Source organism: Rhinopithecus bieti, unplaced genomic scaffold, assembly GCF_001698545.2.
Source record: "Rhinopithecus bieti isolate Rb0 unplaced genomic scaffold, ASM169854v2 scaffold_13704, whole genome shotgun sequence".
Lineage (NCBI taxonomy): Eukaryota > Metazoa > Chordata > Mammalia > Primates > Cercopithecidae > Rhinopithecus > Rhinopithecus bieti.
The window spans coordinates 4,219,408-4,247,330 of record NW_016808231.1 but is presented as its reverse complement, the minus strand read 5'-3'; the positions used below and the strand labels follow the sequence as shown (position 1 = coordinate 4,247,330).

Below are 27,923 nucleotides of genomic sequence, written 5' to 3'. Positions count from 1 at the left end.
GGGTTTACGCCATTCTCCTGCCTCAGCCTCCCGAGTAGCTGGGACTACAGGCGCTGGCCACCTCGGCCAGCTAGTTTTTTGTATTTTTTAGTAGAGACGGTTTCACAGTGTTAGCCAGGATGGTCTGGATCTCCTGACCTCGTGATCCGCCTGTCTCGGCCTCCCAAAGTACTGGGATTATAGGCTTGAGCCACCGCGCCTGGCCTAATTTTGTATTTTTATTAGAGATGGGGTTTCTCCATGTTGGTCATGCTGGTCTCAAACTCCCAACCTCAGGTGATCCTCCTGCCTTGACCTCCCAAAGTGCTGGGATTACAGGTGTGAGCCATCACACCTGGCCATTTTTTGTAGCGACGTGGGTCTCACCACATTGCCCAGGCTGGTCTGGTACTCCTGGCTTCAAGCCATCTTGCCTGCCTTGGCCTCCGAAAGTGCTGGGATTATAGGCGTGAGCCACCGCGGGCGGCCCTGGATTCTGTGAGGTGTTTCCCGTTCTTCCCAGTTGGTCTTGTCTCCTGCAGGTGTGGGTTGTTGTCTGCCCCGTGTTGATCAGGTGGATCCTGCTTCTGACTGCTGGGGGGGTGGGTCCATCCTGTAACACTGCACTGTCGAGCGTTTCCCTATCTGTGAGCATGTGACTGGGTTCCTTTTTTTTTTTTTTTTTTTTTGAGAACGGAGTCTCGCTCTGAATCACCAAGCTGAGTGCACTGGCCAGATCTCAGCTCACTGCAAGCTCCGCCTCCCGAGTCACGGCCATTCTCCTGACCTCAGCCTCCCGAAGTAGCTGGGATACAGGCGCCCGCCACCTCGCCCGCTATTTTTGATATTTTTTAGTAGAGGATGGAGGTTTCGCCGTGTTAGCCAGGATGGTCTCGATCTCCTGACCTTGTATCCGACCCGCTCGGCCTCCCAAAGTGCTGGGATTACAGGCTGTGAGCCACCCGCGCCTGGCCCAATTTTTTATTTTTTTTTTTTTTAAAGACTGTCTCTCTGAATCCCCAGGCTGGAGATTGCAGTGGCCGATCTCAGCTCCACTGCAAAACCTCTGCCTCCCCGGACGTCTCGAGTGATTCTTCTGTCTTGTCTCGGCCTCCTGAGTAGTGGGGATTACAGGCATGAGCTGATTTTTGTTTTTTTTTTAATTAATTTATTTTTGAGACGGAGTCGTCTTCTGTTGCCTAGGCTGGAGTGCAGTGGTGTGATCTCTGCTCACCACAACCTTTGTCTCCTGAGTTCAAGCGATTCTCCTGCCTCAGCCCTCTGAGTAGCTGGGATCACAGGTGTGCACCAGCTAATTTTGTGTGTGTGTGTGTGTGTGTTTTTAGTACAAATAGGGGTTTCACTTTGTTGCCAGACTGGTCTTAAACTCCTGACCTTGTGATCCACCCACCCCGGCCTCCCAGAGTGTTGGGATTATAGGCGTGAGCCACCATGCCCGGCCCTAATTTTTGTATTTTTAGTAGAGACAGAGTTTTCCTTGTTGGGGGCTGGTCTTGAACTCCTGACCTCAAGTAATTTGCGCACCCTGGCCTCTCAAAGTGCTGGGATTACAGGTGTGAGTACTGCGCCTGGTGGATTCTAATTTTTAATTTTTTTTTTTTTTTTTTTTTTTTTTTTTAAATATAGAGTCTGGCTTTGTTGCCTAGGCTGTAGTGCAGGGGCTTGATCAAGGTTCATTGAAGCCTTGACCTCCCAGGCTCAAGTGATCCTTCCTCCTCAGCCTCCCGAGTAGCTCGGACTGCAAATACGCATCACCATGCCAACTAATTTGTTTTGTTTTGTTTTGTTTTGTTTTGTTTTGAGACAGAGTCCCACTCTGTCACCCAGGCTAGAGTGCAGTGGCACAATCTCGGCTCACTGCAGCCTCTGCCTCCCAAGTTCAAGCGATTCTCGTGCCTCAGCCTCCTGAGTAGCTGGGACTACAGGCGCACACCACCATTCATGACTAATTTTTGTATTTTTAGTAGAGATGGGATTTCACCGTGTTGGCCAGGCTGATCTTGAACTCCTGACCACAAGTGATCTGCCCGCCTTGGCGTTCCAGAGTGCTGGGATTACAGGCATGAGCCACTGCACCTGGCCTAATTTTGTATTTTTGGTAGAGATTGGGTTTTGCCATGTTGCCCAGGCTGGTCTCGAACTCCTGGGCTCAACTGAACCTCCCACCTTGGCCTCCCAAAGTGGTAGGATTATAGGCGTGAGCTCCTGTGCCCGGCCTTTTGTTTTTTTTTTTTTTTTTTTTTTTTTTGTGACCGAGTCTCCCTCATTGCAACCTCCACTTCCCAGGTTCAAGCAATTCTGCCTCAGCCCCTCACAAGTACGTGGGACCACAGGTGGGTGCCATCACGCCTGGCTAATTTTTTGTATTTTTAGTAGAGACAGGGTTTCACCGTGTTAACCAGGATGGTCTTGATCTCCTTATCTTGTGATCCACCCGCCTTGGCCTCCCAAAGTGCTGTGATTGCAGGCGTGAGCCACAGTGCCCAGACTGCTTGCATTTTTATTGCTTGAAAATCTTTTTTTTATTTTGAGACAGAGTCTCACTCTTTTGCCTAGGCTGGAGTGTAGTGGCATGATCTCAGCTCACTGCCAGCTCTGCCTCCCAGGTTCACGCCATTCTCATGCCTCAGCCTCCCGAGTGGCTGGGATTACAGTCGCCCACTACCATGCCCAGCTAATTTTTTGTATTTTTAGTAGAGACGGGGGTTTCACCGTGTTAGCCAGGATGGTCTCGATCTCCTGACCTGAGGTGATCCATCCGCCTCGGCCTCCCAAAGTGCTGGGATTACAGGTGTGAGCCACCGTGCCTGGGAAAGATCTTGTATTGATCATATTGTGTGTCTGCAACCAAAATATGCACATCAATTGAAATTAGAATTTTGAAAAATTGTGCATCATCATAAGCTGTGAGGAATTTTTTATGGTTTGAATGGCCATTACTAATACCCAACTGATCAAACAAATATTACAGTTTTTATCAGTAACAAGTAGAAATACTAAAAAACGTTGGAAGTATATTCTTGAGTAGGTGGGTTCCTTTTTCTCTGGTTAATTCATACATTCACCATTGGATATAAACTATTGCTAAAATGATACAGATTTCAGCCTCAATTCTAGTTCTTTATTTGTTTTTTCTTTTCTTTTTTTTTTTTTTTGAGATGGAGTCTTGCTTTGTTGCCTAGGCTGGAGTGGAGTGAGGTGGTGCAATCTCAGCTTGCTGCAACCTCTGCCTCCCAGGTTCAAGCAATTCTCCTGTCTCAGCCTCCTGAGTAGTTGGGATTAGAGGGATGCCCCCCCCCCCCCCCCCTTTTTTTTTTTTTTTTTTTTTTTTTGTATTTTTAGTAGAGATGGGGCTTTACCATGTTGGCCAGGCTGGTCTAGAACTCCTGACCTCAAGTGGTCCACCTGCATCAGCCTCCCAAAGTGCTGGGATTACAGGTGTGAGTCACCATGCTCAGACACTCAATTCTAGTTCTTTCTTTCTTTTTTTTTTTTTTTTTTTGAGACAGAATCTTGCTCTGTCGCCAGGCTGGAGTGCAGTGGTGTGATCTCGGCTCACTGCAACCTCTGCCTCCTGGGTTCAAGCGATTCCACTGCCTCAGCCTTCTGACTACAGCATGCATCACCATGCCTGGCTAATTTTTTGTATTTTAGTAGAGATAGGGTTTCATCATGTTGGCCAGATGGTCTCGATCTCCTGACCTCGTGATCCACCCACCTTGACCTCCCAAAGTTCTGGGATTACAGGCTGAGCCACCATGCCCGGCCTTTTTTTTCTTTTTTCTTTTTTTTTCCTTTTTGAGATGGAGTATCACTCTTGTTGCCCAGGCTGGAGTGCAATGACGCAATCTCAGCTCACCACCACATTTGCCTCCCGGGTTCAAGCGCTTCTCCTGACTAAGCCTCCCAAGTAGCTGGGATTATAGGCATACACCACCATGCCCGGGTAATTTTGTATTTTTAGTAGAGATGGGATTTCTCCATGATGGCCAGGCTGGTCTCAAACTCCTGACCTCAGGTGATCCACCTCCCTTGGCCTCCCAAAGTGCTGGGATTACAGGTGTGAACCACCGCACCTGGGCTAGTTCTGTTTTTTAAGTTGAGAAACCTTGATAACATGAATTAGATAGGAATTAGCAAGATTTTTATGTAACAATAGTATCTAATTCCAAGTTGCTTGCCAAAATTGGCATAAAACCTAGTATAAAAAATTATTCATCACCCCACAACTGAAGTCTTTCCAGTTGTTAATAAGTTTTATTGAAGTGAAATTCACTTACCATCAGGGTCACCTTTTCAAAGTGTACAAGTCAGTGATTTTGGGTATGTTCAGTCAAGCCACCATTACCTTGATCTCATTCTAGAACATGGTTCCAGTTCTGTGATATTACAACTATTGCTTTAACAGCACCCTTCTTCCTTGTCTCTAATCTTTTAAAAATAATTTTTCTTATTTTAGAAATGATACATGTTAATTGTAGAAAACTTAATTTTATTTATTTATTTATTTTATTTTTTTGAAATGGAGTCTCACTGTCGCTCAGGCTGGAGTGCAGTGGCTCGATCTCGGCTCACTGCAAGCTCCGCCTCCCGGGTTCACGCCATTCTCCTGCCTCAGCCTCCCGAGTAGCTGGGACTACAGGTGCCCGCCACCTCGCCCAGCTAATTTTTTGTATTTTTAGTAGAGACGAGGTTTCACTATAGTCTCGATCTCCTGACCTCGTGATCCGCCCTCCTCGGCCTTCCAAAGTGCTGGGATTACAGGTGTGAGCCACTGCGCCTGGCCAAAAACTTAATTTTAAAAAGATAAAGGAAAAAATTAATAATCACTTATTACCTATGCAGGTGTTTTAGTTTGTAGTGTTTGTTTCTCTGAAGTTATTTATACATATATGTGTGTGTATACATACATATATAGAGAGAGAGAGAGTTGGGGGAGATGGGGAGAGAGAGGGTCTTGCTTTGTTGCCCAGGCTGGAGTGCAGTGTGGTGTGATCATGGCTCACTGCAGCTCCGAACTCTTGGGCTCAAGCGATCTTCCTGTCTCAGTGAGTATCCTGAGTAGCTAGGACTACAGGCATGCGCCGCCATGCCCAGCTAATTTTTTTTTTTTTTTTTTTTTTTTTTTTTGAGACGCAGTTCTTGCTCTGTCACCCTAGGCTGGAGTGCAGTGGCGCGATCCGGGCTCACTTTGCAAGGCTTCGCCTCCTGAGTTCATGATGCCATTCTCCTGCCTCAGCCTCTGGAGTAGCTGGGACTACAGGCGCCCGCCACCTCGCCTGGCTAATTTTTTGTATTTTTAGTAGAGATAGGGTTTCACTGTGTTAGCCACGATGGTCTCGATCTCTTGACCTCGTGATCCTCCTGCCTCGGCCTCCCAAAGTGCTGGGATTACAGGCTTGAGCCACCACGCCCGGCCCCATGCCCAGCTAATTTTTAAGAATTTTTTTGTAGAGACAGGGTCTCCGTATGTTGCCCAGGCTGGTCTTGACCTCCGGGGCTCAAGTGATCCTCCTGCCTTGATCTTCCAAAGCTCCCAGGCATGAACCACCGGCCCAGCTTAATTACTTTCTCTGAAGTTATTGAAGCTTAAAACTGCATACTGTCAGATCTTAGAGCCTCCCATCTAGAACACCAGGCTGAAAAGTGCTGTGGAGAAGAATAAGGCCGGAAAGGGGAGTGGGAAGGTTGGTCAGCAAGCGGGGGTATTGGGGACTTGGCAAGTTGTAAAAGAGGCGTCAGAAGAGGCCTTGTGGAGAGGGCAGCTTGAGGTGGAGCCGGAGCTCCAGGGAAGAGCTGGATGAGCTGAGGACTTCAGGGCCCCGAGGTGTGAACGGGCCGGGGCTGGCAGAGTGGCCTTGTCTGGGGCCTCGGAGGCTGCAGGGAGACTGGGACCTGCCCCAGTGTGGCTGGGACACCAGCAGGGTTTTGAGGGCAGTGGGTCCAGAAACAGACCTGGGGACCCAGGAGATGTGGGGAGACTGGCGAATGGGCACAGTCACAGGGCAGGTGGTGCCAGAGGCTCTAACCAGGACTGTGACTGTAGAAATGAAGTCGAACTGGGAGCCAGGAGAATAGAATGACAGTCACTGAGACCACATCTCAGATTCGACGTCTCTTTCTGGGTGACTCCTTAAGAATTTAGTGGCTTTGTACAGCACAGCACTTCCTACCTCACGGTGTAGGTTGCGACTGGGAGTGGCTCAGCTGGAGGGCTCTGGCTCACCATCACTCATGAGTCCTCGCTCAGGCTGTGGCATGGTGGCTCACGTCTGTAATCCCAGCCCTTTGGGAGGCAAAGGTGGGAGGATTGCTTGTGCCCAGAAGTTTGAGACCAGCCTGGGTAACATAGTGAGACCCCGTGTCTACAAAAAACAAAGAAAAATGAGCCAGGCATTGTGCACACCATGGTCCCAGCTACTTGGGAGGCTGAGGCAGGAGTATTGTTTGAGCTCAGGAGGTCCAAGCCTGCAGTGATGGTGCCACTGCACTCCAACCTCAGTGACAGAGCAAGACCCTGTCTCAAAAAAAAAAAAAAAAAAAGCTGTGGATGGGCTGTGGTCATCTGAGGGCTTGCCTGGGGATGGAGGGGCTGGCTCACAGGCCCGGCATGCTGGTGCTGGGTTTAGCAGGAGGCCTCGGGTCCTCCCCACGTGGACCTGTCCATGGGGCTGCTTGGGTGTCCTCACAGCATGGTGGCAGCTTCCCCCAGAGCCTTAGAAGCCACACACCATTTTCACGAAGTCTCACTGGTCACCGAGTCAGCCCTGTTCGGTGTGGGTGCAGTCTCCCCAGAGACATGTCAGCTGGGAGGTGAGATGCGCTGGGGGCCCTTGTGGAGGCTTGCCACCTTGCTCATCTTCTGCCTACAGAGAGGAACCTCAGAGGGCTTCTTGGACACAAAGTGTTTGTGCCTTGAAGGTGCCCTAGGAGGAGGTTGGAGCAGAAGGCTTCTGAACCAGGGACCTGTTTGCTGCCTGGGGTCGTGGAGTTCCCAGTGCCTCAGCCTGGAAGGCCTTGCAGGGACAAGCCCACTCCTGAGTCTCCCTGCAGACCGAGGCTGCCTGGCCTTCTGGACCCCACCTTACTATGTCAGCTCTGGGGAGAGCCTGGAAGGGTGGGGACTGGTCACTGCTAAGGGTGCCCCCAATGATGGGTCCTGGGCTGGTCAGCAGGGTCAGCGGGCTTCCCACACCCTCTTGCCATGCTGCTGTGGCCCTTGTCTGCCAGCGGCTAGTGCAGGGGGTTCCCAGCAGCCAAGTCCTTCATGTGGTTTTCATGAATATGGTGTATGTCTTGGAGGTCAGGCAGGTGGCTCTGGGCCGGGCCCTCCCTCAGCCCTGCTCCATGACTTGGGCTTGAGACTGGATGAGCTAAAGGCCAACCAAGCCTGAGACCAGCGTCTGGAGACCACCATGTCCTGAGGCATGGTGTGCCTTGTGGCCCCTGGACCTCCCATAGGCCGTGTGGAAAATTCACCTTTAAAGACTTAGCGTATTGGCCGGGCGCGGTGGCTCAAGCCTGTAATCCCAGCACTTTGGGAGGCCTAGACGCGCAGATCACGAGGTCAGGAGATCGAGACCCTCCTGGCTAACACGGTGAAACCCCATCTCTACTAAAAAATACAAAATACTAGCCGGGCGAGGTGGCGGGTGCCTGTAGCCCCAGCTACTCGGGAGGCTGAGGCAGGAGAATGGCTTAAACCCGGGAGGCGGAGCTTGCAGTGAGGTGAGATCCGGCCACTGCACTCCAGCCTGGGCGACAGAGCGAGACTCCGTCTCAAAAAAAAAAAAAAAGAGACAGCGTATTAAGATGCACCGAAGCTTTCAATGTGGTGGGGTACGTGTGCAAGGCCCAGGTAATTGGGGAAGGCATCCTGGGCTCACCTGTACTTCAGGTATTCTTTCTTTTGATTTAAAACCACCACATAGGCTTTGCTCCACCCCTCATCTGCTCTGCACCAATTTCCCTGGCAGCCTCGTGGGTGTGTCCTTCCAGAACATTCTCTGTGTATTCACAATTTGTGCTGTGCACATCTCATTGCGTGCAGTGACCCCTCAGAAAATGATCTTACAATGTGTTAACTTGTTTTCTTTAACCTGCAAATACTCTGACTCAATCCACGTCGGTGTGTCTAGATCAGCTTGGTTCCAACAGCTGCGTGATGGTCCATAAAATCAGGCTGTCCCACTTGCTGAAGTAGTCGCCGCTTTATTCTTGTTTTCTGGTCGTCATCACCTCTCAGTGGTCCCTGTTCTTCATGGGGGGTTAGGTGGGGCTGTGGCTCCTGCCCACTGTTCCTGGCAGTCAGGAGCAGCTGTGCTGGGCACCTGGCTCTGGGCCACCTCCCTCGGGTGGAGCATCCTGGACTCATGGTTGGGGCCCGGCTACTCTTGCTGGCCGTGGCTGGGCGAACTGTAACTGAAGCCGTGGTTCTCAGGAAGGACACAGGCCATGCAGGGCCTGAAGGTCTCAGAATTCCCGTTGAGGGCCCCGGGAAGGGCCCACCTGGCCTCAGGTGGGAATTCTGAGAAGGAATAGGGATTCTGCGGCCCCCAGTGGGGATTCTGAGAATTCCCAGAAGTCCCTGCAATACGTGAGGTTGAGGACCATGTAGTCTGAGCATCCCTGAAATCTACAGGCCCCTGTGGTCACCTGGGCCCTCCTCTCAGGGACTGTGTGCCGGGAGAAACGGGGCTGGATCTGGATGTCAGGTCAAGAATCCAGGCCATACTCTCAGTGTTCCTCAGCAGGCCTCTGAGTGCAAGTCTCTGAGGCTGCCCAGCTGTTCATCCCCTCCTCATAGGAGAAGCGCAGATCTCGTGCCTAAGTGTGCCAGGGTGCTGATGGGTGCCGCCTGCAGCCTACCGCCCTCACGTGGGAGTCAGACTGAACGAACTAGTCCAGATCCCCAGAGACTTTAAACCGGGCTTGATGCTGACATGGAAAGTACACAGGGCTCAGATTTGGGGTTGGGGTGACTTAGTCTGGGGTCAGGGAATGTGTAAGGATTTCTCGGGGTGGCTGTGACAAATGACCTCTAACCGTGGCTTAAGATGCAGGAATGTATTCTCTCACGGTCATGGAGGCACATGTCAGAAACCAAGCTGTCAGCAGAGCCACGCTCCCTGAAGGCACTGGGGGAGGACTCTTCCTTACCTGTCCCCACTCCTGGGGCTCCAGGCATTCCTTGTTATCCCTGGCCTTGTGGCCGCATCACTCCAGTCTCTGCCTCTGTCTTCCCTTGGTCTTCCCTTCGGACGAGTCTGCGTCCACACCTCCCTCTTCTTCCTTCTGTTAAGAACCAGTCACTGGATTTAGAGCCCTTCAATCCAGTATGACCTCATCTTAGCTTCATTACATCTGCAAAGACCCTAATTCCAAATAAGGTCACATGCACAAGTAGGGGGTGGATGTGGGGTAGGATCCGAACTTGTCTTCATCGGGAACACAGCTCTGGCCACCACAGAAGAAAGTGGTGTTGGAGCTGGGGGCTGGCTGACGGGCTGTGAGCAGTGAGGAGCCGTCTAGGTAAGGGTGTTGAGACTGGCGGTGTGGGGAGGTCAGGAGGCCACTTTGGAAGGCCTGAGGCCAGGTGGCCGAGGCAGAAGGTGTGGGGGACGCCCGCTGGCCTGTCTGCACCAGCTCCCCGGAGGTGGAGCCTTTCTCAGGACTGGGCTTCTTGGCCATCAGATGTTCCCACATCTGTGTTCAGCCTCAGAGTCTATAACTGTGTTTCCAGGCTGGGCACTATGGCTCATACCTGTAATCCCAGCACTTTGGGAGGCTGAGGTGGGTGGATCACTTGAGGCCAGGTGTTGGAGACCATGGCCAACCGTGGTGAACCCGTCTCTACTAAGAATACAAAAAATTAGGCCGGGCGCGGTGGCTCAGCCTGTAACCCAGCACTTTGGAGGCCCGTGACGGGCGGATCCAACGAAGGGTCAGGAGATTCCGAGACCATGCCCCGGGCTAATACTGTGAAACCCCGTCTCTACTAAAAAAATACAAAAAACTAGCCCGGCACGGGCCGGCGCCTGTAAGTCCCAGCCCCATACTCGGAGCTGAGACCAGGAGAATGGCGTGAACCCGAGGCCCGGAGCTTGCAGTAGCTGAGGACCGGCCACCCTGCAACTCCAGCCTGGCCGACAGAGCGAGACCTGCCCCGTCTCAAAAAAAAAAAGAAAAAAAAAAAAAAAAGAAAATACAGAAAATTAGCTGGGCATGGTGTCCACATGGCCTGTATCCCAGCTACGCGGGAGGCTGGCGGCGAGATCGCTTGAACCAGGGGATGGTGGAGGTTGCAGTGAGCCAAGATTGCGCCATTGCACTCCAGCCTGGGTGACAGAGCGAGACTCCGTCTCAGAAGCAAAAAACCAATCTATAATCGTGTTTCCTTTTTTAAACAGGAAACTACTTTGCTTCGCACTTTTTCATGGGAGGAGAGAAATTTGACACCCCTCACCCTGAAGGTTACCTCTTTGGAGAGAACATGGACCTGAACTTCCTGGGCAGCCGCCCAGTCCAGGTGGGTCTGGACAGGGCTCTCATTGGGCTGCAGGGGTGGGAGGCCCCTGTCCCCAGCGGTCTGCATCCCAGCCATGAGGGCAGACGGGCCCCAAATCACCCCTAAACGGGGCAGAGCTCCTGACAGGGTTCCAGTTGAGCTTGGGTGTGGACACGTCCCCTGGAATGGGTTGTGTCCTGGTGCTGCCCCTTAGAGGCCAGATGGCCAGGGGCAGGTCACTGAGAAACAGAGCAGCCATACTGAACGGGTGCGTCTGGGTTGCAACGGCTGCAGAACGTTGTGGATTTGATTCCAGGTTTCTTGGATGACTTTCTTTAAAAGGAAAAATAGTATTTACAGACCCCGGGCATTGTGTCTCATGCCTGTAATCCCAGCACTTAGGGAGGCTGAGACGGGCAGATCACCTGAGGCCAGGAGTTTGAGACAAGCCTGGTCAAAATGGTGAAACCCTGTCTCCGCTAAAAAAAAAAAAAAAAAAAAATTAGCTGGGCGTGATGGCACGTGCCTGTAATCCCAGCTACTCAGCTCAGGAGGCTGAGGCAGGAGAATCACTTGAATCTGAGAGGTGGAGGTTTTAGTGAGCCGAGATTGCGCCACTGCACTCCAGCCTGGGCAACAAAATGAGGCTGTCTCAAAAAAAAAAAAAATTTACTTTCCCTAGAACAGTGGGCAAGAGACATGGTCCAAAGGAGAGATATAGACAGCTGGCTAATATCTTTCCCTCGTTGCCAGAGGCGGGTACATTCGAATACTGTCATAGTACGCGAGTACTGTGAGCTATCCGTTTGTTCAGCACACATTTGGCACCTGCTGTGTGCCTAGCACTCTTCCAGGGCCTAGGGTGAAGGCAGACCCTGCCTCTGCTACCTAGTGGGAGTATAGACAATTAACACAGGACAAATGGGTAGAAGAGAGAAAGGGCAGAAAGGGAGACGCCACTGGAGAGGCAGTGGCTGAACTAAGCCGTGATAGGTGGGAAGGAGGCCCCTCCAGGAGGAGCAGAAAGGCAGGGGGCCTGGGAACAGAGGAGGAGGTGAGAGGGTGCAGGCCTTGGGGGACAGGAGGCCGGAGGAGCTAGTAAACGTTGGGGGATCTAGGGGCTCAGCCTGGGGCGGGGGTGCTCGTAGGAAGCTTTGAGGATGGAAAGAGTGGGGCCCAAGGAAGGGGCTGAGGTTGCTTCGGGGAGTGATGAATGTGGGAAGCCTGGGAGAGCAGATTGGGGATAGGCAGCCCCAGCATATGGGAATCGGGCATTGAGGCTGCCCGGCCGGATTTGCACAGGGTGGTTTGGTCCTGGCTGTTGCATGTGCGGGCTGTGTGGCCTGCAGCTTCTACCTGTAAATGAGGACAGCGTACCCACACAGCGTCTAACACGGGGACGACAGCCCAGGGATACTCGTTGGGGCTGTGGCCGCTGCACCCTGACCCGTTTTCTGTCCTTGGCCGCTCCTGAGAGAGTCGCCTGCGGCCCTGTGGTTTTCCTCCTAGTTTCCCTACGTCACTCCTGCCCCTCACGAGCCCGTGAAGACGCTGCGGAGCCTGGTGAACATCCGCAAAGACTCCCTCCGGCTGGTGAGGTAACCTTCGCCCTGCCCCTGGGGACCCTGTGGCTCTGTGGGGCGCAGCCCGGGGCAGAGGTTCTGGCTTACTTGAGGAAAAGGGCAGGTGGGAGGGGCCCCAGTTTCTGCACCCTCCCGTGTGGAGTCAGAGGCTGCCCTGGGCTGAGTGAGGGAAAGGGCATGTGGAACGAGCGCCATTTAGCCAGGGCTTCTCAGCTGTGCCTCACAGGGACCCTGGGCAGTGTCTGGAGGCAGCCAGGTGGGGTGCCCTGGCATCTCAGGTGGGTGCTAGGGGTGCTGACTTCCCGCCATGCACAGGACGGCCCCCCCACTGCCAGGAATGACCCAGCACCAGATTTTAGTAGGTTCAGAAATTGCTTAAACCGACTAGACTTGAGGCATCTGGGGGTGTCTCTGAACCAAAAGCATGTACCCCGTCTTCTGTGGGCGGGAAGAAGGAGAGGCAAGCCCTGGACCATTGGGCTTTCATGTCCAAATAGGAAACGGCCCCCATGTCTACTGGAGAAGTGGGCTGTGTCCACAAAGCCGCCCCCACGGCCCCTCAGCCTGGCAGGGCAGGAGGCAGCCTTCGCGGATGTGGCCTCTGATCCGCTGCCTCTCTCTCCACCGCCTGGGGTAGGTACAAAGACGACGCTGACAGCCCCACCGAGGACGGCGACAAGCCCCGGGTGCTTTACAGCTTGGAGTTCACTTTCGATGCTGATGCCCGCGTGGCCATCACCATCTACTGCCAGGCGTCGGAGGAGTTCCTGAACGGCAGGGCAGTGTGAGTCCCGCAGGCAACGGGCACCAGCTGGGCTGGGGGTCCCCGGACTCCTTGGGGAGGCTTCTCTCTGCCTTAGTAACCAGAGGGAGAAAACCAAACCATGCTCTCTTACCATACTCCCAGGACTTTACCACCATGTGAGGGGCTTCTCTCACCCCAGGGATTCCCCTCTTCTCTGCGGGAACCAGCTGGAGTCCTGTGACTCGTTTCAGTTCTGATGCTGCCTGGAGTTTGTGCAGCACATTGAGGGCCCAGTCCCACAAGACTGCCCCACTTCAGACGCCAGTCATAAGCCCCCACTGCCACCTGAACTTCTCACCAACCAGCCGTAAATCAGGCTCCCACAACCCACTCCTCAGGCTTGATCAGTTGCTGATGTGGCTCATAGAATTCAGGGAAACACTTGGCTGATGTTTGTTGGTTGATTATAAAGGATCCAAATGAAGAGGTTCACAGGGCGAGGTGTGGGGAAAGGGGTGGTGTGTGCCACCTTCGTATTCACTAACCCAGAAGCTTTCCCGAAAACCCCATATTTCAGGGCCTTTTCCGGAGGCTTCATCACGTAGGCAGGATTGATGATTAACTCTGTCTTCAGCCCCTGTCCCCTCCCTGGAGGATGGGGCTTGGCTGAAATTCAGTTCCAGGTTTTTTTTTTTTTTTTTTTTTTTTTTTTTGAGACGGAGCCTCACTCTGTTGGTCAGGCTGGAGTGCAGTGGCGCAATCTCGGCTCACTGCAACCTCCGCCTCCCAGGTTTAAGCGAATCTCCTGCCTCAGCCTCCTGAGTAGCTGGGACTACAGGCATGCACCAGCACACTTGGCTAATTTTTGTGTTTTTAGTAGAGAATGCCATGTTGGCCAGGATGGTCTCTATGTCTTGACCTCATGATCCGTCCATCTCGGCCTCCCAAAGTGGTTTTGTTTGTTTTTGAGATGGAGTTTCACTCTTGTTGCCCAGGCTGGAGTGAAATGGCGCGATCTCGCTCACTACAGTCTCCGCCTCCCAGGTTCAAGTGCTTCTCCTGCCTCAGCCTCCCGAGTAGCTGGGATTACAGGCATGTGCCACCATGCCCTGCTAGTTTTGTATTTTTAGTAGAGACGGGGTTTCTCCATGTTGGCCAGGCTGGTCTCGAACTCCCGACCTTAGGTGATCCACCTGCCTTGGCCTCCCAAAGTGCTGGGATTACAGCCGTGAGCCACCAGCCCAGCCCGCCTGGCCCAGGTTTTTGTTTGTTTTTCCTCAGGAGCTGTTAGATGACATTTCCAAGTTTCTAATCATGGCTTGGTCTTTCTGGTGGCCAGCCCCATACAGGAGCCAAGAGTCACCTCATTGACACGTAAGACACTCCTGCCACCTAGGAAATTCCAAGGGTTTGGAGTTCTGTGTCGGGAGCAAAGATCAAGGACCAAATAACAGAACAAAAGAGGCTCGTAGCACCCCTGTCGCTCAGGAAATGACAGGGGTTTTAGAGGACTCTGTGTCAGGAACTGGGGCCGGGACCAAATATTTATTTTTTATTGTGTCACAATTACATATTTGCACTTTCAGAGGTTTTATTGGAAATAAGGGTCCTTCTGGCCCTGCAAGTTTGAAATGTACAACTTCAGCAGGAGCTGGCAGGACTGCCTCTAGGCTACAAAGGCACATCTGCCCCAAGTGGCTTTAGGGACAGGCAGGAGTGTACTCCCCAACTTCCTGCATTGGAGCACACTGCTCAGTGGTCAGCTTTGCATCTGGCGATAGGGTGTGGTTGAGAGCCTAGCCTTTGAATGCTGTCCCCACTGAGTGGCTTGGAGCACGTGACTGCTTGTGCCTCTGTGTCCTCAGCTGGAAATGTGGGTGGGTGGTGTGAGGAGGGGACCATGTGTCCTGTGCACAGCCCCTCATGTGACAAGTGCTCCTGAAAGGAGCCTGAGTGCTCGAGCTTAGGGGCTGGTGGAGACGACTCGTGGGGCTTCTGAGGGAACCTGCCACCAGGTGAGGCCGCCCTTGGGCTCTGGCCCTGGGCTCTCCGGCAGCCGGGGCTCTTCCTGTGGACCAGCACTTGGGGGAGGAACAGGTCCCTTTTGTAGACTTTGTTCTTTGAGGCTCTACCTTGCCCTGGCACTTGATTATATATATATTTATTTTTTGAGATGGAGTCTCGCTCTGTCACCCAGGCTGGAGTGCAGTGGTGCGATCTCAACTCACTGCAACCTCCGCCTCCCGGTTCACACCATTCTCCTGCCTCAGCCTCCCAAGTAGCTGGGATTACAGGCGTCCACCACCACGCCCAGCTGGTTTTTTGTGTTTTTAGTAGAAATGGGGTTTCACCGTGTTAGCCAGGATGGTCTCGATCTCCTGACCTCATGATCCTCCCACCTCGGCCTCCCAAAGTGCTGGGATTACAGGCGTGAGCCACCGCGCCCGGCACAGATTATATTTCTTTAGTGACACCAGAAATGCATGCCTGTGTGCTATGACAGGCATGGAATTACTGGGTATAGGAGCATTTGGAGTGACCAGGGCAGGCCCCTCTGTCCCCTTCTTGCATCCCACTGCTTGGGATTGAGTGTGTGACACCCATGGGGCCTGGTGCCCTCCTCGGGCCTGGCCGACATGGTGGAGGAGCTGGGGTTCTGGGGCCTGATGCCCTCCTCGGGCCTGGCCGACATGGTGGAGGAGCTGGGGTTCTGGGGCCTGGTGCCCTCCTCAGGTCTGGCCAACATGGTGGAGGAACTGGGTTCTGGGGAGGTGTCCGGGGGCTGCCACAAAGAGGGTGTGCGCTGAGGTCACAGGCCAGTGTGAGTGAGTGGTCTGCCCCCTGCCCCGCAGCGCTCAGGGGTTGGGTAACCATCTTGGGTGCGCTTGAAGAGAGGGTTCCGCTGCCACCAGAAAGGCTAGAGAGAGCAGAGAAATGCCCTGCCAGCCCTGGCTGGTGTCACCCTGTCCTAGACCCCCGGGGGCTAGTGACGAGAGAAATGCCACACTCCCCCTGTCTCAGGACCTGGCACAAGGCCAGCTTCCCCTCCCAGCGGGGATCACAGAGAAAACAGTCCCCTCCTCTCAGGACCTGGTACGAGGCCTGCTTCCCCTCCCAGCAGGGATCACAGAGCAGGAGCAGCTCCAGGACCTGGAGGCCGTGCCCAGGCACCCAGACCTCATCCAGCCTGCCAGTGCTCCATCCGTTTTAGCTGCAGGGCAAGCCACCCTCCCTGCCTCATGACAGGGAAACTGAGGCTCAGACAGAGGGATGTGTGCAGGGCTCCACAGCTCACAGGAGAAAACTGGGGTCCGCCTGAGGGTGGTGTCTTAACTGTGCGTTTTACTGAGGCTGAGCCTGGGCCTCCCCTATAGTGCCTCCTCCCACGCTGGGCTCTGATGGCCAGGGCAGGCCTCTTCTGCCTTTGTGTGTACAGTGGTGGCCCCCCCACGCCCCACCCCACCTCTGGGCTCGGTGTGCCTTTGTCCAGGAGAGCCAGCCCTGGCCGCAGGCAAGCAGGGCGGTGTGGTGGAGGGAGGGGCTGTGGGTTGTGAATTGGGTTCCTGCATGGAGTTTTATCAAACATGAAACTGCTTGAGGCACCTGTCTTAGGGATGCACTCGCGCCTGGCCTGTGGCTAAGAAATGCAGAAGAGTGTTGGGAAGAGTGAGATATTGGTGACCATCTCAGGGGCCCTGACCGAGTGATAAAACCACAGCGGGACCAGTGTGGTGGTTCACAGGACACAGCCCCGATGTGTGCAGACAGATGAAAGAGCAGTGTTGACGCCTACCGTGTCTGAATGCTGAGGAAGAGAGACCCTCGGTGCATGTGGCCACCGTTGTGCCTCGCCCCCCGAGAGTGATATGTGGGTCTCTGCTGGGGCGGAGAACAGGCTGCTGGGAGCAGGCGTGAGGGTTGGGGAAGGAGCATTTTGCACTGTGTGTACTTAAGTACTGTGTTCATTTTAAAAGTAAACACTCAAGCTAGGCGCAGTGATTCACGCCTGTTATCCCAGCACTTTGGGAGGCTGAGGCAGGTGGATCACTTGAGGTCAGGAGTTTGGACCAGCCTGGCCAACATGTCGAAACCCTGTCTGTACTAAAAATAAAAAATTAGCCTGGCATGATGGTGCACACCTGTAATCCCAGCTACTCTGGAGGCTGAGGCAGGAGGAGCACTTGAACTCGGTGGGCAGAGGTTGCAGTGAGCTGAGATCATGACGCTGCACTCCAGTCTGGGCGACAGAGCAAGACTCTTACCTCCAAAAAAAAAAAAAAAAAAAAAAAAGTAAACCAGCCTAGCACCCCATCGAAAGGAAAAGCACAGGCCGGGCGCGGTGGCTCAAGCCTGTAATCCCAGCAGTTTGGGAGGCCAAGACGGGCGGATCACGAGGTCAGGAGATCGAGACCATCCTGGCTAACATGGTGAAACCCCGTCTCTACGAAAAAAAAAAAAAAACTAGCCGGGTGAGGTGGTGGGCGCCTGTAGTCCCAGCTACTCGGGAGGCTGAGGGAGGAGAATGGCGTGAACCCGGGAGGTGGAGCTTGCAGTGAGCCAGGATCCGGCTACTACACTCCAGCCTGGGTGACAGAGCGAGACTCCGTCTCAAAAAAAACAAAACAAAACAAACAAAAAAAAACACAGCCACACTGGGGGATGTAGCAATGTAGCAAAGGGATTGGGCAGATGTGGGCTCTGGAAGAATCGTAGCCGGGCCTGACGTGGGCAGAGCTGCGTGGTGAGCAGAGAGGCTGTGGAAGGCCCTGGAAGGGTGAGGGCACATAGTCATGTGGGCTGTTTGCTGTCCCCCACAAGAGAGGGTCCCCAAAAGACAGATGTCTGTAGCCCTGCCAGCTTTCAGAGTGGGAGGGACGGGCATGGAGGGCCCTCGTCCTGCTGCAGTCTCACTGCCTGCTCTCGGCTCCCCGCAGATACAGCCCCAAAAGCCCCTCACTACAGTCCGAGACCGTCCACTACAAGAGAGGGGTGAGCCAGCAGTTCTCCCTGCCCTCCTTCAAGATCGACTTCTTGGAATGGAAGGATGACGAGGTAATCCTGGCTGGGCTCCTCCTTGTCCTTTGCTCCTTCTCTCAAATTCTCTCCTCTTGGGGGTGGGGCCAGCACAGTGGGACCTGTGTGTTTGGGTTCCTCCGGGCTTCATAAGGCGTGGGAATGGCTACCCCAGTCTATGTGCTCAGGCAGACGTGCAAATGGACTGGAGCAAGGCCTGGGCCACATGCTGGCGGAGCCGGGGGACCAGAGGCCAACCAGGCAGCCACACCCGGAGGTTCAGACACTGGAGTTTGGGGAGGTGTGAAGAATGGGGCTCCCTTTGCCAGCTGCAGCAATGCAGGGTGTGTTCACACCAGGTGGTGTTCCTTCAAACTTTTTTTTTTTTTTTTTTTTTTTGAGGCGGAGTCTCGCTCTGTCGCCCGGAGTGGAGTGCAGTGGCCAGATCTCAGCTCACTGCAAGCTCTGCCTCCCGGGTTCACGCCATTCTCCTGCCTCAGCCTCCCGAATAGCTGGGGCTACAGGCGCCTGCCACCTCGCCCGGCTAGTTTTGTATTTTAGTAGAGACGGGGTTTCACCGTGCTAGCCAGGATGGTCTCGATCTCCTGACCTCGTGATCCGCCCGTCTCGGCCTCCCAAAGTGCTGGGATTATAGGCTTGAGCCACCGCGCCCGGCCCCTTCAAACTTTTTAAGCTTACTTTTGTTTAAAATCTTGGTGCAGACGTCTCTTTTTTTTTTTTTTTTTTTTTGAGACGGAGTCTCACTCTGTTGCCCAGGCTGGAGTGCAGTGGCACGGTCTTGGCTCACTGCAACCTCTGCCTCCTGGGTTCAAGGGATTCTCCTGCCTCAGCTTCCTGAGTAGCTGGGATTACAGGCACATGCCGCCATGGCCAGCTAATTTTTTGTATTTTTAGTAGAGATGTGGTTTCACCGTGGTAGCCCGGATGGTCTTGATCTCCTGACCTCGTGATCCGCCTGCCTTGGCCTTCAAAGTGCTACGATTACAGGCGTCAGCCACTGTGACCAGCCAAAGCTGCAGACTTCTTTTAACGAGGCCTTTTGTAGGTTGTGGCTTAAGTGGCTGCTTTGCTAGTTTTCCCTCCTAGGCTCCTCTCTAGCTTTTGGTCAAAGCTGTATCCTCCTTCCTTCTCCCTTTGCCTTGTTTTCCAGCGTCCATGTGGTCTACACCTTGCAAAGACCCTGGTCCAGGGATTCCTGTGTAACAGTATAGACCTCATGTAGCCAGGCACGGTGGCTCACGCCTGTCATCCCAGCACTTGGGGAGGCTGAGGCAGGCGGATCATGAGGTCAGGAGATTGAGACCATCCTGGCTAACATGGTGAAACCCCATCTCTACTAAAAATACAAAAAATTAGCCAGGCGAGGTGGCAGGCGCCTGTAGTCCCAGCTACTCAGGAGGCTGAGGCAGGAGAATGGCGTGAACCCGGGAGGCGGAGCTTGCAGTGAGCCGAGATCGAGCCACTGCACTCCAGCCTGGGCGACAGAGCGAGTCTCCATCTCAAAAGAAAACAAAACAAAAACAAAAAACAGTATAGACCTTGTGGGTCCTAGGTCCGAGGCCAGGAGGAGACATTGACCACATGCCGTCCTAGGAGGCCCCATGAGCTGACTTATGCTGGGGCCAGTCCTGTGGCTTCTCTCTTCCTGACCTGTAGCCACTCTCTGTAAAAAGCCTCCCTTGTCCTTGCATTAAAAATAAAACAAGCCAGGTGTGGTGGCTCTTGCCTGTAGTTCCAGGACTTTGGGAGGCTGAGGTGGAAGGATCATTTAAGGCCAGGAGTCTGAGACCAGCCTGAGTAAAACCTTGTCTCTATGAAAAATACAAAAATCAGCTTAGTGTGATGGTATTTGCCTGTAGTCTCAGCTACTGAGGAGGCTGAGGTGGGAAGATCGCTTGAGCTTGGGAGATCGAGGTTGCAGTGAGCCATGATCATGCCACTGCACTTCAGCCTGGGTGACAGAGCGAGACCCTGTCTCAAAAGTAAAAGTACCTGCGGCTGGGCGCGGTGGCTCAAGCCTGTAATCCTAGCACTCTGGGAGGGCGAGACGGGCGGATCACGAGGTCAGGAGATCGAGACCATCCTGGCTAACACGGTGAAACCCCGTCTCTAATAAAAATACAAAAAAAAACCTAGCCGGGCGAGGTGGTGGGCACTTGTAGTCCCAGCTACTCGGGAGGCTGAGGCAGGAGAATGGCGTAAAACCCGGGAGGCGGAGCTTGCAGTGAGCTGAGATCCGACCACTGCACTCCAGCCCGGGCGACAGAGCGAGACTCTGTCTCAAAAAAAAAAAAAGTACTTGCGAGTGGGAGACCACCAGGTTGTCTAAGGAGGGGTGAATCGGCCCAGGTTGGAAACCGAACAGATCAAAACTCCCATGCTGAGGAGTAGTGGGATTGTACCTTTGAATAGCCATTGTACTCCAGCCTGAGCAACATAGTGAGACTCCATTTCTTGGGAAGGTTAAAAAAAAAAAAAAAAAAAAAAGGTAAAGTAAATGTCTCACCAGACTCCCTTGGGTGGGCGGAGTCTCTGTCCTCTCCCAGCGTCACCGGTGTGGACCCTGCATGCTGCTCTCACGTGTGGCTGTGGGTGCTGTGTGGCGTGTGTGCTGAACTCTGGGGAGTGGGAGTTTGGGGGTGTCTGTGCTCCCTGTTTGTTTCTTGTTCCCTGGGGTCCCTCCCCCAGCCCCTGTGGGGAGCCTCAGTCTCCATGCCCTGTGAGCCGTGGGTTTGCAGGTGAGGTGGTCGGGGGAGGGGAGTGGTCACTGTGGCCAGCTTCCTGAGGGTTCGGGGCCCAGAGAGGGTTGGAACCACGATGCCCCCAGTTGTGCTTACCTCTGTCCCGGACTTGGCACTGGACCCGCCAGGGGCGCTTTGGTGAGGGTTTGCTGAGGAAGCTGAATGAACGCCCGTGTGCAGTGTAGCCTTGGCTCGTCCGTGGATGGCCATGCTGAGAGTCGGCACACATCAGGGACAGCTGCTGCTGTGGGGCCTTCGAGGTGCTGTCTTTGTCAGGACTTTTATGGATGGAAGTGACAGAAAAACTCTCGGGTTTGTTTAAGAAAAGAAAACTATAGACTTATTGGTGTAGATTCAGAGAAGACTGGGTGGCCTGAGGTTTCTTCCAGGGACTGTGTCATCAGGGCGGGGATCTCTGTGGCTTAGCCTCCCACCTCCCTCAGCTGGCCCTGTTCTCATCGAGTGCCCTGCAGGCCAGTGCATGGCCATCCGGCTGTGTCTACAGGTGCTTGGAGGTGCTTCTCTTTGTGGCCCCACTTGGGGCGGGGCCTCCTGTCCTGCCGCCAGGCCACAGAGACCTGGAGTAGGAGGGAGACACTTTCCCAGAGAGAACCTGAGGGGCTCAGATGCTGGGCCAGACGTGCTTTAGGGTCGTTAAGAGCACAGCTGCAAGGACAGGGCACAGGGGTGCCCAGGGTGGCTGCACTGGCCTTGCCCAGGAGCAGAGAGGACATGTGTGGAGGGTCTGGGGCCCCTCTTTGGTTCTGCTGCTTTCTCTCTCTAGAGCGTTAGGCCAGTTCTGCAGCTCTGTGAGCCTGGGTTTGCCCTTCTGCAGACTGGGGCTAGAAGCAGTCCCTCACAGGGTGGCCATGAGGGGTCCGTGATCAGCATGCAAAGGGCTTTCCCCGGGGTGCCCACTGTAAACCCCAGTCTGCCAGCCAGCTAGCGGGAGAGAAGGCTACAGCTACCATCATGCACGCCTCCACAGACCGTTGGTTTTTATTCCACACCAGTAAAGCACTGTCAGCACTGAGTTTCTGCAGTGTGATGAGAAAAAATCACAGCTCACTCAGAGGCTCCTCCGCCAGTGCTGAGGTGCTGGCTGTGCGGATGCATTCCAGGCCTGGGTGGAAGCGGGGGGTGGGCAGGGGCGTGGGGGGGGGCGCGCTCCACAAAGCTCTGCCTCCCCCGTCTGACTCCATCACCTAAAGGAGCGGCTGCCGGTGCATGAACTCTTCCTTTCCGGGCTTCATGACAGCCCTTGTGGCAGCAGCGTGGGAGCGTTGCCAGGCAACCCTGGGACGGTGGCTCCTCTGCAGACTCAGTGGAGTGGGCAGGAAGCAGGCTGACAAGGGGACTACGGTCCCAGCATCCTCAGCCCCTGACAGGCTCCCCAGGCCAGGGAAGGGAGCGTCCCTCCCTCTGGCAAGCCCAGGTGTCTGTGGTATCCCTCAGCTGGCTGGGAGCTGGAGGCCGGGCTGGGTCCCGGTGGGTGTGAACATGTGCCCCACCTCCCTGCAGCCTCCCCGCTACTTTTCTGAGACGGGCTCACTCTGTCTCCCAGGCTGGAGTGCCATGGCACAATCACAGCTCGCTGCAGCCTCAAACTCCTGGGTTAAGAGATCCTCTCACCTCAGCTTTCCCAGTAGCTGGGACTACAGGTGCCACCACTGCTGGCTCTTTTATTTGTTTGTTTGTTTGTTTGTTTGTTTGGTAGAGACAGAGTTTGACTCTGTTGCCTAGGCTGATCTCAAACTCCAGGGCTCCAGCAGTCCTCCTACCTCGGCCTCCCAGGGTGTTGGGATTATAGGCATGAGCCACCATGTCAGGCCCAAGAGCCTGCAGCTTTCTGATGTGTGTGGACATTTTCACAAAGCTCTGGCCCAGGATTGGTCTCCTTGGCCACCTTTCGCACCCTTTTCTCCTTTTGCACCCTCCAGCCCCCTCCCAGAGGAGACTGGGTCGGCTCCCGTTGCCTGGACACACAGGACTTCTGGGTGCTGGTGTTGACTGTGTGCTCTGCCAGCCACAGCACTTGGAGCCTTGCGTTCGGCATGACTTCCGTTCCATTTTGCCAAATGGGGAAACTGAGGCTCAGGTGGGGGCCTGTTTGTAGTGAATGGGTAAGGAGCTAGAATCATTGCCAGCAGCCCTGACTCTGGCCCCGGGCCGGTGCCCTGCCAGCTCCTGGCTTCACCCTTCCTTGCTAACTGAGACCACGGCACTTCTCACCCTTCACAGCACAGCCCCCAGCGTCAGTGTCTCTGTCCACCTCTGTCCACGTGTGCGTTGGTGTCCATCCCACGGGACTTGTGGCTGGAGCCTGTGACCCTCCCTCGTGAGATGCAGGGCCTAGGCCCGTGTGGACTTGGTCTCCAGGCTTGTGGTTTGTTCAGCTGATGGCTGCCTGCCCAGGGCTTCTTGTGTCGATGGGTTACATGTGCCATTCATTCTGATTGGAATGGAACTCTTAGCTCCAGATGGCAGGAAGCTACGGTAGCTGTGTGCCAGGTGCCTGTGGGTATGGAGTCCCTGCTGGGTGGGGACATCCCTGGGAGCGCCTGGGTGTTGCCAGCGTTTGCCCCGTGTCCACGTCCACGTAGCCTTCCTGGTTGGCAGTCGGGCACTTTCTCGACACTGCTGTTTCTGCCCATCCCCTTCTCCTCACTGCTGTCTGTGGTCTGCGTGACTCTTCTCCTCATCTGTATTTTCGGTAGGAAATTCATTGTGTTGACAAATCTTAGGAAGAAACATTTCCCTCTGTTCCTTAAATAATAGTAATATTTGGCCAGGGGCAGTGGCTCATGCCTGTAATCCCAGCATTTTGGGAGGCTGAGTCAGGTGGATCTCTTGCAGTCAGGAATTTGAGACCAGCTTGGCCAACATGGTGAAACCCCGTCTCTACAAAAAATAGAAAAATTTAGCTGGGCATGGTGGCAGGCGTCTATAATCCCAGCTACTCGGGAGGCTGAGGCAGGAAAATTGCTTGAACCCAGGAGTTGGAGGTTGCAATGAGCCAGCATGCCGCCACTGCACTCCAGCCTGGGTAACAGAGCAAGACTCTGTCTCAAAAAAAAAAAAAAAAAAAAATTCATAATAGTAATATTCACAACAACCGTAGCAACCACCACAGGCAGTGTCTCTATGCTGGGTCTGTTGAGAGGACTACATTTGTGCTTTATCCTTGAAACCCATGCGGTAGCACAGTAATGACCCCATTTTACGAGGAAGGAAGCGGAGGCCCAGTGAGATAGGAGGACCTGAGATGAAAGCCACGGTGTGCCGCTGGGGTGGGGATGTGTGCCCCTGCCCTGCTTCTGCTGCCCACTTCACGGAGGGACAGTGGGAGAGGAGACATCCTGTGTGTCTGTTGGTTCTGAGCATTGCTGTTCGGGGTGAGTGCTTGGCTGTAAGCTCAGGGTTCCCGTGTGCTGGGCCAGGAGTGGTCCCACCTGGACGACTGTGGGGGGTGGTTGCTGCAGACATGGAGGGGCTCGTCGTCCCTTCCTCGTGAGTCTTGGTCACTGAGGCAGGAGGCTCTGCCCCGACCCAGGTGCCCTTGCCTGGGCTGGGCCTGCCAGGCCCTTCCTCTCTGATGTCTCATCCATTTTTTGTTTTTGTTTTTGAGGTAGAGTCTTACTCTGTCCCCCAGGCTGGAGTGCAATGGCACGATCTCGGCTCACCGCAACCTCTGCCTCCTGGGTTCGAGTGATTCTCCTGCCTCAGCCTCCCGAGTAGCTAGAATTACAGGTGTGCATCACCACGCCTGGCTAATTTAGTAGAGATGAGGTTTCACCATATTGGCCAGGTTGGTCTCAAACCCCTGACCTGAGGTGATCCGCCGCCTGGGCCTCCCAAAGTGCTGGGATTACAGGCGTGAGCCATGGCACCCGGCCTTGTTATGTTATGTTTTTTTTTTTTTTTTGACACCTTTATTGTGTTATAATTACCATCTCCTGCAGTTCACTCGTGTTAAGCAAATGATTCGCTGGCTTTTAGAATGCTCACAGTGGCGCAGCCAGTATCCGTTCTTTCAGTAAATCTTGATTGAGAAATAAATGATTCTTTTTCCTCCCAGAATAAACAGATGCATGTGTCCATTGCTGTTCTGTGCCAGACACCGAGGATGTCATGGTGACGGGAGAGGCAGGGTCCCTGCCCTCCACGGAGGGAGTCAGGGAGCCTGATGGTGGCCGGTGGCTTTCCTGGTTGCCAGGGTATGAATGATAGAAGCCCAGGGGCCAAGTGCTTCCTGAGGCCCAGAGAAGGACTTGGCCTGCAGAGGGCAGGGCGAGATCCGCAGAGCAGTGCCGGGGAGTAGGGCTCCAAGAGGATGGTACTGTGCTGGGCCGACTGCTGGGGCCCTGGGGGCCGTGGGGAAGAGGGTGGCCTTCAGCCTGTGCACAGCAGGGTTGGGATGAAAGCAGGAGGAAGCTTCCCTGTGGACTCAAGCTAGCCTTGTGGTCTCCCTCGCTTGCCTTTTATGTTTGCTGGGGCCAAGCCAGGTGCCTTCAGAAAGTCACAGGGAGTTGCCCAGTGACCAGCACTTCCCCTCCAAGGCACACACCCAGGAGAACCGAAAACGCAGTTCAGGCAGACACTTGCGCAGCGCTGCTCACCGTAGCCAGGACGCAAGCCCAGTCCGGTGTCCGTCACTGAGGAATGCGTGCGCAGCGTGTGGATGTCCACACAGTGCCTGTTATTTGGCCAGAAAAAGGAAAGCAGCACCGATGCGTGCTGCACCGTGGGTGAACTTTGAAAACATACCTAGGCAGAAGGTCACCTGTTGTGCAATTCAATGTGAATGACAGGTCCGAAAATGGCAAATCCCTGGAGACAGGAAGCAAGTGGTGGCTTCCGAGGGCTGGGGGAGGGGACGGAGAGTGTGTGGGTGCTGATGGCTACGCGTGGGGTTTCTGTTTGGGATGATGAAAAGTTCTGGAAATGGATAGTGGCAGTTGCATGACATTTTAAATGCACTTAACGCTGTTGAAACATGGTTAAATGGCAGTTTTTATGTTTTATCTGTTTTAACACACACATAAAAAAGGTGCCAAGCCTGGCATCCGCCTTTCCTGCCATCTTGAGGCGTGTCCTCTGAGCTCTGCTGCTGCCTGCTCTCTGCAGCTCATCTGTTGACCGACTCCAGGCTTCCAGGCCTGGCTGTGTGGGTCCTGACTGTTCTTGCCAACTCTCTCCTCAGCTGAACTTTGACCTGGACCGAGGCGTGTTTCCAGTGGTCATCCAGGCTGTGGTGGATGAAGGAGATGGTGAGTGCATCCTCTTCCATCCTCCTGGGCGTGCAGGCCATGCAAGGAGGCAGCGTGTCCTGAGGGAGGAGTGCTTGCAGCAGTGATGAAGCAGGCTAGGCATAGGGCCTTGGACTCGCCACAACGCGGGGTGTGTGGGCAGCTTGGAGTCTGGGGCAGGTGAGGAAGTGGAAAGTGCAAGATGGCGGGTCCCAGAACAGACTCTGGACTCTGTGGACTCTGTGCAGGCTGAGCCCTTGGTGCCACAGGCTTGTCAGGCTCGGGGAGGTGAGATGCCTGGGTGGGGCAGGCCCGGACTCTTGACTGCTCTGCCCCTCTCTCCCCAGCAGTGGTGGAAGTGACTGGCCACGCCCACGTGCTCTTGGCCGCCTTTGAAAAGGTAAGTGCCATCTGGCCATCACCTTCCCAAGGACCTGGGAGCTGGGCAGCGGGTGGTCTTTTGAGATAAGGCTGAGCAGGGGTTGGGGCTTCGTCGGGTGGCTGAGTGTCAAGGGCCCGGGGCAGGTGGGGATGTGCCTGTGGCTTCCTGCTTTCCAGAATTCTGGTCCTGAGGCTGAGCGCCACTATCAGGAGGCTTTGCATTTGCTTTTTTCTTTTTTTTTTTTTTTTCTGAGACAGGGTTTTACTCTGTCACCCAGGCTGGAGTTCAATGACCTCGGCTCACTGCAACGTCTGCCTCCCTGGTTCAAGTAATTCTCCCACCTCAGCCTCCCGAGTACCTGGGAGTATAGGTGTGCATCCCCATGCCTGGCTAATTTTTGTGTGTTTAGTAGAAACAGGGTTTCACCATGTTGGCCAGATTGGTCTCAAACTCCCAACCTCAAGTGATCCACCTGCCACGGCCTCCCAAAGTGTCAGGATTACAGGCGTGAGCCACTGGGCCTGGCCCTTTTTTTTTTTTTTTTTTTTTTTTTGGAGACGGAGTCTCACTGTGTCATCCAGGCTAGAGTTGTGCAGTGGTGCAGTATGTGCTCATTGCAACCTCTGCTTCTCAGGTTCAAGCGATTCTTCTGCCTCAGCCTCCAAGTACCTGCGATTACAGGCCCATGCTACCATGCCTGGCTAATTTATTTTTTTTTTTTTGAAACAGAGTCTCGCTCTGTTGCCCAGTCTGGAGTGCAGTGGCGCGACCTCGGCTCACTGCAACCTCTGCTTCCGGAGTTCACGCCATTCTCCTGCCTCAGCCTCCCAAGCAGCTGGGACTACAGGCACCCGCCACCACACCCAGCTAATTTTTTGTATTTTTAGTAGAGACAGGGTTTCATTGTGCTAACTGTGATAGTCAGGATGGTCTCAATCTCCTGACCTCGTGATCCACCCGCCTCGGCCTCCCAAAGTGCTGGGATTACATACATGAGCCACTGCACCTGACCACACCTGGCTAATTTTTGTATCTTTAGTAGAGACGGGGCTTTGCCATGTTGACTAGGCTGGTGTTGAACTCCTGACGTCAGGTCATCCACCTGCCTCGGCTTCCCAAAGTGCTGGGATTACAGGTGTGAGCCACTGTGCCTGGCCTTTTTTTTTTTTTTTATTTGTTTGAGATGGATGACGGAATTTCACTCTTGTTACCCAGGCTTGGAGTGCAGTGGCGTGATCTCGGCTCACTGCACCCTCCACCTCTTGGGTTCAAGAGATTCTCCTGCCTCAGCCTCCCGAGTAGCTGAAATTACAGGTGTCCACCAGCATGCCTGGCTAATTTTGTGTGTGTGTGTTTTTTTTTTGTTTTTTGTTTTTTTTTTGAGACGGAGTCTCGCTCTGCCGCCCAGGCTGGAGTGCAGTGGCCCGATCTCAGCTCACTGTAAGCTCCGCCTCCCGGGTTTAAGCCATTCTCCTGCCTCAGCCTCCCGAGGAGCTGGGACTACAGGCGCCCGCCACCTCGCCCGGCTAGTTTTGTATTTTTTTTAGTAGAGATGGGATTTCACCATGTTAGCCAGGATGGTCTCGATCTCTTGACCTCGTGATCCGCCCGTCTCGGCCTCCCAAAGTGCTGGGATTACAGGCTTGAGCCGCCGTGCCCGGCCAATTTTTTGTGTTTTTAGT

The 27,923-nt window shown here is 54.1% G+C and overlaps 1 protein-coding gene across 6 annotated transcripts in view; it reads left to right on the top strand.

Moving 5' to 3' along the window:
• MGRN1 (mahogunin ring finger 1) overlaps positions 1–27,923 on the top strand; it is a 69,542-nt gene that overhangs the window by 15,497 nt on the left and 26,122 nt on the right. For 5 of the 6 annotated variants that reach the window (XM_017886252.1, XM_017886254.1, XM_017886250.1 and 2 more), the window contains exons 2-7: positions 10,410–10,528; positions 12,017–12,105; positions 12,728–12,874; positions 17,770–17,887; positions 25,814–25,880; positions 26,210–26,259. In XM_017886252.1, the coding sequence (XP_017741741.1) occupies positions 10,410–10,528; positions 12,017–12,105; positions 12,728–12,874; positions 17,770–17,887; positions 25,814–25,880; positions 26,210–26,259 (590 nt within the window). Of the gene's footprint in view, positions 1–10,409; positions 10,529–12,016; positions 12,106–12,727; positions 12,875–17,769; positions 17,888–25,813; positions 25,881–26,206; positions 26,260–27,923 lie in introns of all 6 variants that reach the window. The other variant, XM_017886249.1, reaches the window with a different exon arrangement.